This window comes from Astyanax mexicanus, chromosome 21 (assembly GCF_023375975.1).
Source record: "Astyanax mexicanus isolate ESR-SI-001 chromosome 21, AstMex3_surface, whole genome shotgun sequence".
Taxonomy (NCBI): domain Eukaryota; kingdom Metazoa; phylum Chordata; class Actinopteri; order Characiformes; family Acestrorhamphidae; genus Astyanax; species Astyanax mexicanus.
Genome location: NC_064428.1, coordinates 19,585,020 through 19,599,040, shown reverse-complemented (window position 1 = coordinate 19,599,040; position 14,021 = coordinate 19,585,020). Strand labels below are relative to the sequence as shown.

Below are 14,021 nucleotides of genomic sequence, written 5' to 3'. Positions count from 1 at the left end.
TATATATATATATTATATATATATATATATATATATATATAAAAAACAAAAAAAAAAACAAGAAGTCTAGGATGATGGTGCTCTTTTGAAAACATACCAGAACGAGAGCAGTTTTGTATTTTGTTTAATTTTTAAATAAATCCTCTCTCTTCAGCTTTTCTCCATCACCAAAACGACTGTGACTGAGAAGGAACCACTTTGCCAACTTTTACAAGAGACGGATCAACTTCAGCGAGAGCAGGCTGATAGAATAAGGAACTTAACCAAGTTGTTGGTTACAGCTTCAAATGTGGGTAATGTGTTTTAGATCTAACTTCAATAAAGATTCTGATGCCTTTTACTTTTTTTTTTTTTTTTTTTTTTTTAAAAAGCCTTAAAAATAAATTTGCGAATCCTGTGGAAATCGGCGTGGGTCATGTTGCATCATATCCTGTGGAAATTTAGTTTTAATTGCTTTTCCTGTACAAAAATAAAACACACACAAAAAAAAAAAATTACCAGGTTAGCTTAGCCTCTTGAAGGCTTAACAGGTGTTCTGTCGCGGTCATCGTAACGATCACGCCGGTCGTTGCGACGCTCATCACGCCGGTCTCGGTCATCATACTGATCACGTCGATCATCGTAGCGGTCTCTGCTCCGGTCATCGTAGCGGTCGGCGCGGCGATCATCGTAGCGGTCACTCTGGCGGTCATCGTAGCGGTCGCTCTGGCGGTCATCGTAGCGGTCGGCGCGGCGATCATCGTAGCGGTCACTCTGGCGGTCATCGTAGCGGTCGCTCTGGCGGTCATCGTAGCGGTCGCTGCGCCGATCATCGTACCGGTCAATTCGACGGTCGTCCGACCTCGGCCTACGATCATCATAGTCATCTCGGCGTTCAGAGTAGCGATCGCTCTGGTTTTCATACTCGGTATGGTCTTCATACTGGTCACGCTGGTTTGTGTTCTTCTCAGGCCTGCTCTCGACACGTCCGTTTTGACGCTCTTCAATCTCAGCAGGCTGTTTGTCCATATATTCTTCACCCTGTTGAGTGCTAAACATGAAGGAAAAAGGTCAGTAGACCATCAAAAATGATGTAGTCTAGTGTTAATAAATAAAAAGGATTATATAATACTAAAATATAATAAGATGCAAAATATAATAAGATGCAACCCAGATATTAAACCAAGCACACACACACAATAATAATAATTATTATATATATACAGGTGCTGGTCAACGAATTAGAATAATTTGAAATAGTGCAATCATGAAATTCTTTGAATGCATTTTTTGTGCAGAAAGCAAATCAGGTGTTCACCGCACCTGTCCTACTCGTTAGACTAATCACAGAACTCGTTACCTGGAAAAAAATTTGCTCAGCTGAGCTTTCCAAAAGGCCCATTTAGGCCATTTAACTGTGACACTGTTGTTTTATTGAATTAGAATAATGGAGAAACCGTTTCATTGAATTAGAATAATTTTTATTATAATTACAATCATCACTTTCTCAGTATTTTGTGCCTGCCCCCTTGGCTTGTATGACTGCCTGAAGTCTCCGCGGCATCGATTTGACCAGCTTGTCGCAAGTTTCCGCACTCACAGCTTCCCAGGCAGTGGCGATGTTCTGCTTCAGTTGGTCCAGCGTAGTAGGCTTTCTGTCGAGAATTTTCCGCTTGACGATGGCCCAAAGGTTTTCAATGACATTGAGGTCAGGCGAGTTGGCCGGCCATGCCAAAACTTCAAGCTGTTTTTTAGTGAACCAATCTTTGGTCGACTTTGCCGCATGAGCCGGTGCAAGATCCTGTTGAAATATGAAGTCTTCTTCGCCGAACTGTTCCTCAACAGTCGGAATCAGGAACGTTTCCAGAACATCTTGATATACGGCAGCATTGACAGTCTTCTTGAGGAAGCAGAGTTTCCCTACACCTCGAGCGGACATGCATCCCCAGACCATAACGCTCTGGGGAAACTTGACGGATCTTTTCACGCACTCGTGGTTGTAGGTTTCGCCACCACGACGCCAGACACGAGGACCTTGGTCACCGAAGGAGATGCAGAAGCGTGATTCGTCACTGAAGACCACTTTCTGCCAGTCTTCAGCAGTCCACTCACCGTGTTCTTTGGCCCACTTCAGCCGTTTCTCCATTTGTTTCTTGTTCAGCATCGGTTTTACTGCTGGAACGTGAGATTTGAAGCCGAGTTCGCGCAGACGACGGTAAGTGGTTGATCTGGAGACGTCAGCGCCGGTCTGCTTGTTCCACAAGTCGGTGAGCTCGGAAGTGGACTTGAACCGGTTGCTGACTGCGATCTTTCTCAGCTGCTTGTTGTCGCGAGCAGAAGTTTTTCGGACGCCGGAACAGTTGGTGCGCTTGCTGCAGTTTTTCTTGAGAGCTTTGCAGACGGAAGACTGGCTGATGCCGAGCTGCTCAGCAATTTTAGTTTGGGTCAAGCCTTGTTGGCGAAGGGCTTGAATTTGAGCCACTATTCCGGTTGAGAGGTCGCGCTGCTTACCCATGATTGATTTTACAACTTAGAAATTCTACTCAACCCTGACTTTATACTGCACAGTGAACACTCTTCACAGAAAACAAAAATTTGAGCATTTATTCTAATTCAATGAAACGGTTTCTCCATTATTCTAATTCAATAAAACAACAGTGTCACAGTTAAATGGCCTAAATGGGCCTTTTGGAAAGCTCAGCTGAGCAAATTTTTTTCCAGGTAACGAGTTCTGTGATTAGTCTAACGAGTAGGACAGGTGCGGTGAACACCTGATTTGCTTTCTGCACAAAAAATGCATTCAAAGAATTTCATGATTGCACTATTTCAAATTATTCTAATTCGTTGACCAGCACCTGTATATATATACCCTTTTTTTTTAAATACACACCTTGCAGACTAGATCCTGTTTTAACTGTATTATAATATATACTTCCAATGAGAGAGAGAGAGAGAGAGAGAGAGAGAGAGAGAGAGCATTAAAGCTAATCTACCTTCTGAACTCAGCAGTAAACATTGCTAAGTTATATCGCTTAATTAAACTGCTAATGCATCACCAGGCTCTGTCAATTTTGTCTTGTGATTAATTAGCATAAAAAAACAACACATTTCAAGATTAACTGCATGTGTTATTTATTTCAAAAAGGTGTATGGGTACAACATGATGGCCTACCCCAACTCGTATTGCTCGACCTCCTCCTTCCTCTTACGACAGCAGCAGCAAATGATAACGACCAGAATGATTAGAAAAGCCACCACTCCGATTCCAATGAATCCTGCCGTGGAGGCAAGGTTCATAGAGGCTGAGGAACAGAACAACAGTCAATTGGGTCAGTACTGGAGTACAGGTAGTTTAGATGTAGCAAATTATAGATAATCGCTACTCAAAGTAGCAACAATGCCCCATTTAGGTTGTAGCACTAAATGTCACAGTATACCAGGATATGAAATCTGATGGTTAGAGAAAATATAAGAAAAAAAATAGAAGTTTTATAATAAAATAAACCACTTCATCAAGTATTCGTAAGATTTTTTACATAATTTTACCCAACATTTGAGTGGTATTACTCATGTGAAGGATGTGAACACTTCCTCCACCACTGGTGCAACCACTCAAGGTGAAAAGCTTTAGTTACATAACACTATATAGTTACTAGGTGTGTAAGGGTACAGAAAATTCATGGTTCGGTTCACACCTCGGTAAACAGTCTCACCTTTATTAACTTGATAACAATGAATCTTCATTATAAATCATTGTTTGTTTTTTGGAACGGAAGGTTGTAACAGGGCTCAAGCTCTTTTATTAAATGCTTGGAACCAGGGTTCCCTCCTACGGTCATCATGAGAGACTCCATCTTTTAGATCTTGTTGGAACAGAAAAACAGACCTTTCAAGACCTTTTTAACACCTGACAAAAATATAGTAAATTTCTTAGGTAACCTTAATTCTTTCCCCAATAATTTAAGCTAGCTTGCCGATAATGTTAGTTCTCTCCTTGGTAACGTTAGCTAACCTGCTACTAAAGTTAGCTAGCTCTCTGGTAATGTTAGCTAGCTCACTGCTAATATTAGCTATCGCTCCGCTAACCTTAGTTCTCTCGCCGGTAAAGTGCATTCCCACCGGCATTAAACAGACTGTTGAAAAAATGTAATGCCTACAGCAAATGTACAGCAAATTTAAGACCTTAATAACCTAGATTTTAACTTAAGACATTTAAATACTTTTAAAGGACCAGCAGGAACCCTGTCTCTGCTTGTTTGCTCCAGTGTGCACTTTCCACTGCACTGTTTCCAGTCACCATACTCAGAGATAAACTTCTCAGGGCAGGTTGTGGGCTAAGTCAGTAGCGAGTTGCAAATAGCTACAGTGCTACAGCTACACTTTCTGGGTGCAACACTCCATTAGTCTCGCATTACGTTCATTGGTTCCACAAGTCTCCTATAGACTGCCTGTACCTGTGTATTCTGCGTGCGTTTGCACGAACTGAACCATGACCCCCAGACCGTAACGGTTTGTAACATGCAAACATTTATAATTTCTCAACCCAATAGTAGCTATAATACAACAAACAGCAAAATTAAAATCATATTTGGACTCTTACGTGGCATAACGGCCAAGGTCAGGTTAGTGGACTGCTGGCGAATTTTGTTGCTGGATGTGCAGATATAGTAACCACTGGTCTCCGAAGTGACATTGTAAAGTGACAGGACACCGGTCGCTAAATGGAGGAATAAAGATGGTAAGCAACAAATTGGGGGGGGGGAACATGGGGAAGAAGATGCTCCCAAAAATAAAGAACGGAACACGCTAACAGAATGACTGCAAAACGCTCACTAGTATCAACAGTGGACTTTGGAGGCAGGCTGAGTCGTGGATTATTTAAGGTATCATAACTTTTCCACTGGTACGTAGGTGTTGGGGTGCCCTCCTCTGAGCGACAGGTCAGGTTGATGTTCTGTCCAACCTCAGCTACTCCCTGAATCTTACAGATTGGTTTAGAAGGAGCCACTGTAAAATAAAATGAGAACATTCCAGTGTTGCCATTTGGAGAAATTGCTGCAAGACAGTTAAAGATCTAGTATAGTTACCTGAAATATGAACACATGGCATCAGGTGACGTGCTGTTTGACCCAGTTACATATGTGTAGTATTTATACATGATTAGGGCATTTCAACTTTTGAACTGTGTGCAGGTGCTTACTAAAATGTACAGGATTACTAAGCACAAATGTAATTCAAGCTAGATAAGATTATAGACCCACCATTCTTTTTTTAGCTGCTTTTACATAACAGATGAACTTACCAATTTAGAGTCACTTTAGCTTGAATTTATGTACTACTTTCTGTGAATGTGTAAATGCTTCCAAAAAAAGGAAAATTTGTTCTAGTCTTGTTAGAAGTAAAGTTTTATTTCTGCACTTACAAGGTCAATCTTAGTCAGGGATTAAGCCAAAACAATATCTTCATTCCAATATGCTGTTTAGTCCATGACTAGGCTTAATTCTGTCTAGAAAACTCTACAGACAAATCTTGTGTATTAGTAAAGACCAATCAATCAATCAGTCAATCAATCTATTAGCTTATCCAAGCCATATAAACCATGTATCAGTTTCCACACTATTATCAAATGAGTATACTTAAAGATGCTTCAATGCAATTACCTTTTATACTAAGCAATCAAACATTATTTACAAACTGTTTCACACATTATTAAATGACTAAAGAGATTAATTCTTCATGCACCACTTACCCAAAACCACAACACGTGTAGTGTCTGACACCTTTCCTTTTTTGTCCTGAGGAATGGAAACTTTACATTCATGCACTCTAGTGTCTGCTGAAGTTAGTGAAATGAGTTGCAAGTTTGCAATTCCGTTAGGGATGTCATACTGCAGTTTTGCCCTGCTTTCATAATCAGAGGATATATCAACAGTTGGAGCATCAGCAGAAGGGATGTAGGCACTGAGTATTTCAATCTGTGGAATGGAACACATGAGACATTAATACAGGCCCACTGTAAAACTGCTCGAGTGGAAACAGCGTTTATAAAAAAAAATTAACAAACACGACAACAAAAGGTATTCTATCTGTAATTTTAGTTAGTTTTATAAACTTTCAAAGTTCCAGTTAGTTACCGTTTATTTTCTTTTAATTACTGTTTCTATTAGTTTCAGTCTGTCTGCACTGCGATTACATTACATGTTAAGCCATGTGGAGGCCTTTGTTTACACCCACTCCCCATGTGTAATGTGCAGAATTAGAGTTTGAGAGTTCTAATGGAGGAAATAAATGCCAGTGTAGCTCCATATTCCACATTCAGCAGCTTGAAAAGTGGAAACATGAAACATGCCATCAGCTGTGTGTGCGTGCGCATTAACTTCGGCATAAAATAAATGGTAATCTACCTTGTTAATTCAAAAGTAAGCAATGAAGTGTTATTTCACTAAACAAATCTGCTAACGCATCTCCAGATTCTGTCAATTTTGTCACACCATTAATTTGCATTAAGAAAAAAAGGTCTAGATAAAGGTCTATCAGGATATGATTTTTTTTGGGTCATATCACACAGCCCTAAGACAGTGCACTTCCATACAGCTTAAAGATTTTTGAAAAGTTTTGTTGAGCAAGTCCCTTACATCTGGATCACCATCAACATCTGGATGAGCGGTCCAGAAGATGTTAATAATTGGGTTTACTGGCTTCAGGGGTACAAACTTGCAGGGTATTGTTGCATTGTCACCTCGGGCAAATTCATAAGTCACTTGTGGTATATCAACATTTATGGCCAAAGTCAGGTAAACCACTGTGAAGGGAAGGTAGGGGAGACACAAAAACAAAGACAGCAATTAAAACAATCCAAATAGCTGCAACAGCTTGCTACAGAACATATATAAACTTTCAAAATACATTCATTGAAAATACACTGAAAAGGCCTCTGTACTTGACCAGCTACACAGCAGACTTGCAAACCTTTAAAGGCCTAAGAATTAGCCCCGGTTCTACACTGCTTTGCTTTATTTTTAAAGCCAGAGCTAATAATACTGGCTAAAATTAATGTATGAAGTAACAAAAGAAAAAAAAGTTGCATGCGTCTTCAAACTACGTAAATCATGATAATTGAAGAGTATTTTTTGCTTATGTAAATAAATAAAGCTAGTCTAATTGTGATTAATTTTAATATCCAACCTTGGTTAAATTAGAATTATTCTGATAGGACAACTCTGTTACGTGAAAAAAGTATTTAGACATAGGCTGAGAATATAATATTTAAAAATGAAATTAGGAATAAGCGAGAATACAAATCTAAAGAAAACAGTTGATCGTTCAAAAGAACAAAATTAAACTAATTATGTTCAATGTGTTCTACGGGATGCAAGTTACTTCACCTGAATTTCAAGAGAATTTTTACAGATTTTTACATGAAAAAATGGAAGACAGCTAACTTACTGTACTAATAGAAAAATCTGGTTAAAGATAGTAGGAATTTCCTGTTGATGTTATGGAAAATGTAGTGGTACAATCCATTTTTTTTTATTATCTATTATACAGCCATCCCCTAGAACTGGCCTTGATAGAATTATTAAAATATATAAACAAATATATAAAAACCTCATACATTAGTTAGCTAATTTGTGTAAAGGCCTAAGGTGAAATGGCTGTATCTGAGCCAAAATGGAGACAAACACAAACGGAGAATGTTGAAATGGGGCGTTGGCAGACAACCACCTGCCTTTCGTGGCTCTTAAATACCAGCAGTGGATTTCTAAAAGGATTAGCCAGCCTAGTAAATTAGATTTAATTTAGACAATGCTTTAATAAAATGGGAATTAAGTTTCTTTTTGTTTAATTTATACATATATAAAGAAACGTTCATATACTTTTTACTGACCATGTTTTTTAATAGCTTAGCAATTAGCACTGTTTGTATGCTGCCTGTGGTAGCTAAATCTAGTTAGCTTGCTAAGCTAGTTAGCCAACTAATTCTAGCTTTATTAACAAATTCTGATATGTTTAAAATGTTTTAAAGTGTTTAAAATTATGTGCTATTCATAAACTGTTGTTTGGAAAAATAAAATATATCTTACAATGTGTGCCGACATATAACGTTAGCTACACATTTACTTAGCAAACTAACTATCCAGACCAAGGAGACATAGTTAGCTATATTAGCTCGCTAAGCTAAAACACAACACAATCAAAAATTGTAGCTTAGTATTAAAAAAAAAAGAAAACATTTTTAGAGCAATTATTGGTTTATTCATCCAAAATTAATTTAACTACACCACTAAACACAACTACAGGCTGAACACAATGGAGAACAATTTAAATGGAGACGTTTTTAATTGGACAACACCTAAAACAGGATCCCTCACCTAACCTTTTTTGCGCCTCTTTTTTATTATTATTATTTTTTTTTTGCTAATTTTGAGGCGAAATCAGCAGCTTGAGGTAATTTATTCACGTTAAAAATAAATAAAGAAAACACAGGGTAAATAAACAGGTTGGTGAGATGCAAATAAGACAGTCTAGCTGGGGGAGAAGCTACATATCACCCAAAACAAACCAATAATAATGTGATAGTTCAGCAATAATAATTAATTAATTAAGTTTTACTCACCCCCGGAAAACACAAATATTGCGAGTGTCTCCTTTGCCATGGTTTAGAGCTAAAATCCGTGGTTGGAATGAACGCCGGGATCTGTAACCGCTTCAGATGAGCTTCCCTCTCAGCTCAGCTCAACAGGTGTGTTCGAGTGACAGAAACCAATGGGAGGTAATGAGGAACCACCCAGTAATCAAGTTTCAGCTTGCTTGTCTCTCTCTCTCTCTCTCTCTCTCTCTCTCTCTCTCTCTCTCTCTCTCTCTCTCTCTCTCTCTCTCTCTCTCTCTCTCTCTCGCTCACACACACATATAAAAAAAATAAGAGAGCACTTCAGTTTTTGAATCAGTTTCTCTGATTTTGATATTTATAGGTATAGGTTGTTTTATTCTATAAACTATGGACAACATTTCTCCCAAATACCAAATAAAAATATTGCAATTCAGAGCATTTATTTGCAAAAAAAGAGAAATGGCTGAAATAACAAAAAAGATGCAGAGCTTAGAGACCTCAAATAATGCAAAGAAAACAAGTTCATATTCAAGTTTTAGGAGTTAGAAGTCAATATTTGGTGGATTAACCCAGGTTTTTAATTACAGTTTTCAAGTATCTTAACATGTTCTTCTCCACCAGTCTTTCACACTGCTTTTGGATAACTTTATGCCACTCCTGGTGCAAAAATTCAAGCAGTTTAGCTTGGTTTGATGGCTTGTGATCATCCATCTTCCGCTTGAGTATATATAGATTTTCAATTTGGTAAAATCAAAGAAACTTATCGTTTTTAAGTGACCTTATATATTTTTTCCAGAGCTATATATTCACTTGTTACCTCACCTAAGTGTCTATTTTTAATTAAAAAAAAAAACATCACCCCAAATATCATGGAAAGTATCTCTACCACCCTCTGTGAAGCACCTTAATTTGACACAGGAAATATGAATGTTTGTGCTGTACACTGTGGGGGCAAACAGGAACCTGTGGGTTTTCTGTCTCTGAGAAAGAAAAAAAACAGATTTCATCAAACTGGTTTGACAAGTGGCAGAGAGGGAGGGCCCACACACCCATGTACACACACACACACACACACACACACACACACAGGCTCATGTTTTGGTTCAGAGTTTCTGTGGTCTGTACTGGAGGAATCCTGTTTTTACAAGATGTTTGTCTACACATTTTGTACTTTAATACTCAATTCAATACTAAACTATAGTACAATAATTAATCAAATCAATTTATAGGCCCTAAAACACAAAAGAACCATGCAGAACTTCACGCAAGATAAACTAAAAGCAAAATTTCAGCTTAACCCCCTATATAGCATGATGTTTGTATTTGTTGAGAAGAAAAATCAGTTTGTAAGAGACTGAGGCTCCCTGTTATATCATTCAAAAATGTAGGACCCAATGCCTTTTGGTCTAACTGCTTAATTTTGCCCTGATGCAACAAGTAACAAATACCCGAGGTAAATGAAAAAAACAAACAAACAAAAAAACATCCGAAACAGGCTTTTAAATATATTCTTTACATATTAAAACATTATTCTTCAGGATTTGAAAAGAGGAAAAAAGGAACATCAGTCAGGTAAACCAGTGATGGTTCACCTTGAGGTTGGATTGTTAATTATACATAAATAATAGTCTACCATAGCCTCGGGAAGATATTTAGAGAGGCACAGTGGCAAACATACATCAACCAAATTTTTGAGTAAGGTGAAAGGTGAAAAGTGAAAACAAACTTATAGTTTTATACTGCCTAGTTCTTTTTTAAATACACCAAATACATCAAATAAAGAAGTTAATTCTCAGTGTCCTTCTAAGTTTCAGTTCCACCTTAAATACTGCCGCTATATTTACACAATCACGCCAACACCGGCTTATTTGACATTTCCTCTTAAACAGTGAAGCAGTTACTGGTGTCTGGCTTAGACTGCTGAACCATAACAATATATGTAAAAGATAAAAGTTTTCTTTGGTTGCTACACAAGAACTTTAAATTATCTGTTGCATTTAGCTAATATGATTAATTATAGTATAAAAAACAGGAGAACTGCAGCCAATAAGAAATATCTATTATTCAGTAGACTGGCAGACATGGCATTGGAAGAATCCTCAAGTGAACTATGACATACATTTTCTTTGAAGTAACTGGTAACCAAGTAATTGGGTCCTTTAGTCCGATGAGGGCAGGCAAGATGAGATCTGCCAACTAACTAGAAGAAAAAGGAGCTATTATAAAGAACAGGATCTAATACAAGCAGAAACATTAGAAACAAAAATTAGAAAAAACTTTATTGTTAAGCTAAATAAAGTTAAGATCTAAAGAAAAACTAAAATCTAAAAATAAAAATATTATTTAATGAGGCATGCATCCCACACATTTTATCAATTATTCTCTCTTTGTGTCCAGTTTTTCAGCTTAGTACATTTGATATTCACCTTATCTAATCTCACAACTTTTGGCAGATATATTATTCAGTGTTTTCATTTTAAATAGAAATTACACAGGCTCTAACATGCATGGGTGTTTGGTAAGGAATGGGCGAGAGGCCTGCAGCCACCAAACCCACAACAGTACAAAGCGGCAGTTTGTCTACATCATTCTGCAGCATAAAAAAGGGATATTTTCATTTCTGCATAGACCTGTCAATCAAGCATCCAGCCAATACCGAAGAACATTCCCGCCCCTCCTTCCAACCAATGGGCTTATTTCACACTCAAGCCCTGGGGCTTCATCCAGCCCAGGTGATTTGCATTCTGTGCATTCTATGTCTCTACTGTCTCTACCCCTTCTTTGAACAGAACATTGTGAAAAACATGTTTTACCCCTGTCTGGTGAAAGATGGTTGGAATTTTTACACAACGCTCTCACAGTTTTTTTTTTGTTATCATCTGCTGTTAATTCCTGTTTTTGTTAACATACCAGTAGTTTTTTTTTTTTCAGAATATTCAATTTGTTGCATTTTTGCCTAGTTATTGCACAAAAGCTCATATATAAAAATTTCCATTTTTTCAGCTTTAAAATAGCTCATAATCTCATAATGATTTGTCCTCTATATTTTCCTTTCAATAAAAAATCTCCATTCAAAATGGAACTCAAGTGCGACAGTGTTTACATGGCTGAATAAAACTGCCAATACATCACCAGGCTCTGTGACAAAAATAAATAATGGGAGGACAATAAAACCAAACTGGATAAAATTATATATATATATATATATATTTTTTTTTTTTTACATTTTTTTTTAAGTTTTAAGAGTTTACACATTTGCATTGAAAGCAAAAGTAAAAATACAGTAATATTAAAAAGAGAATTGCCACCAGAACTTTTAAGAATAATAATTAATAATGTGCCACACATAAGCCAACCCATTTTCTGGAACCAACCTACCCTAACAAACTGAACTACACTTTTAAGTTTATTAGAAGATTGCATTAAAATTGGTGCTCCAAAATCCATAATCTCAGTGTCAGTTTACATTAAATTAGTAAATGTAACTTTAATATACCAGCACATTTGGAAATAATATTGAATAATCAGTCAATAATATAGAATATTTAAAAGTAGTTTTCATTAAAAATAGACATTTGAAATTCTCTTACAAAGATTGCACACTAGACTAAATACATACTTAAATTGATATAACTAATTAAGTTGATCATACAAAGTCTTGTTAAACATATATAATAATCAAATGCAAAAATGTTGTCTAATCAAACAAGTATGATCTTTTATCAGTGTAATTTTCAATAATGATATTAGTACTTTAAATTTGCAAGCCACAAGCATCCAATGGGAAGTTGTGTTAATTGCCAAACATCTAATTATTGTCAGGCTGTAAAAGGCTCCTGAAGCTTTTTATGGGTCAGATAAAAATTTGAGTTACATTTGGAGAACTAAATATTCAATTTAGGAACTCAATCTAGGAACTGATAATACAACTGATAGTGATCATACACCAAAACAAGACAGAGCTTGTTTTCTACCTGTCTATCTGCATTCAGTTTTCCTTAGAAGTCAGATTTTGGAGCTGGGAATGACGTCACAAGTTGACACAGTGCACACTATTTGTACAAAAAAAAAATCCAAAAAACAGCAGAAGAATTTGGATTTTAGCGGAACTGGTTTGACAGTAATTTACCATATATCCCACAGTCACACTTTCAGATCTCCTTACTAAATCTGTTTCCTGCAGTCACTAAAATTCCTAAAATGCCTCTCTTCCAGAGGATCTGTCAGGTGCTCTCTAACATCTACTTAGCAACTGTCTTTACATGAATCATCTTCAAACAAGTATTAATCTCCCCCACCTAATTGTAGTCATGCTCTGTGTAGATATACACCTGCCTGTTGTCACCTGTACTTTGCAAAGTATTGCCAACCTTTTTGATACTGAGGATTTTTTTTCTAGTTTTCACTCTCTTGTTTTGTCCCTTTAGAGTTGTTTTCTTCGTTTGGTTCACACTCTGGTGCCCTGACTCTGATTTGGTTCATATCTTTTGTCACATTTGCATTGTTAGCCCTGTGTACTGGTATAACTGTTCAATTTGATTTGTTGCGGATAACTGAACAGTCACTTAAGAATAATACTCTTATTTTATAGCCCAGGTTAGCATTGTTAACAAAGCCTGTTGACAACAACACATTTTGTGGTATTTTGCACATCCAAACACTGTGTCCTAATGAACTGATAGTGCTAATAAACTGTTAAAATGCTACTGTTTTTACTGCTGTTGCTGTGCGCAGCCATCTTGGATTCTGCTCTCGGAGTTGGTGAGGCTCTTAAAAATAATTTTTAAGACCACTTAAAAATTATGAGTTTCTTTGATTTTACCAAATTAAAAAAACTTCTGGAATATAATCAAGTGGAAGATGCATGATCTTAAGCCATCAAACCAAGCTGAACTGCTTGAATTTTTGCACCAGGAGTAGCATAAAGTTATCCAAATCAGTGTGTAAGAATGATGGAGGAGAACATGCCAATTCTAGCAAATTCTGATTTCTGAACTCTTAAAACTTTATAAATGTGAACTTGTTTTATTTGTATTATTTGAGATCTGAAAGCTCTGAATCTTTTTTTTTAATTTCAGCCATTTTTCATTTTCTGCAAATAAATGCTCTAAATTACAATATTTTTGGGGGGGATTTGGGAGAAAAGTTGTCTGTAGTTTATAGAATAAAACAACAATGATCATTTTATTCAAACATATACATAGTAAAATCAAAGAAACTGATTCAGAAACCTAATTTATTAATTTATCTCTTAATTTTTCTACATTTGAGATTCTCAATTTTAAAGATATGAGGTCTAGGACTAGGCTTCATCCACTGGGATTTAAATCCATAGTGTAAATTCTTTATTTTTTATTTTGTTGCAAAGGCATATGACATAAACAAATGTCACCTTAAAAACATTCTAATGCTTCTGTTGAACTGAACATCT

General features: G+C 36.6%; 2 protein-coding genes across 2 annotated transcripts in view; both read right to left on the bottom strand.

Moving 5' to 3' along the window:
• The window catches only part of tmem39a (transmembrane protein 39A), a 149,511-nt gene that overhangs the window by 109,464 nt on the left and 26,026 nt on the right, over positions 1-14,021 (bottom strand). The gene's annotated exons all lie outside the window — the stretch shown is intronic.
• Positions 336-8,755, bottom strand: gpa33a (glycoprotein A33 (transmembrane), paralog a). The gene is made up of 7 exons (XM_007254878.3): positions 8,597-8,755; positions 6,615-6,781; positions 5,729-5,954; positions 4,813-4,986; positions 4,580-4,696; positions 3,152-3,281; positions 336-1,030 (listed from the first exon to the last, which is right to left on the bottom strand). The coding sequence occupies exons 1-7, from the start codon at positions 8,634-8,636 to the stop codon at positions 508-510; spliced, it is 1,377 nt and encodes a 458-aa protein (XP_007254940.3). The 5' UTR covers positions 8,637-8,755; the 3' UTR covers positions 336-507.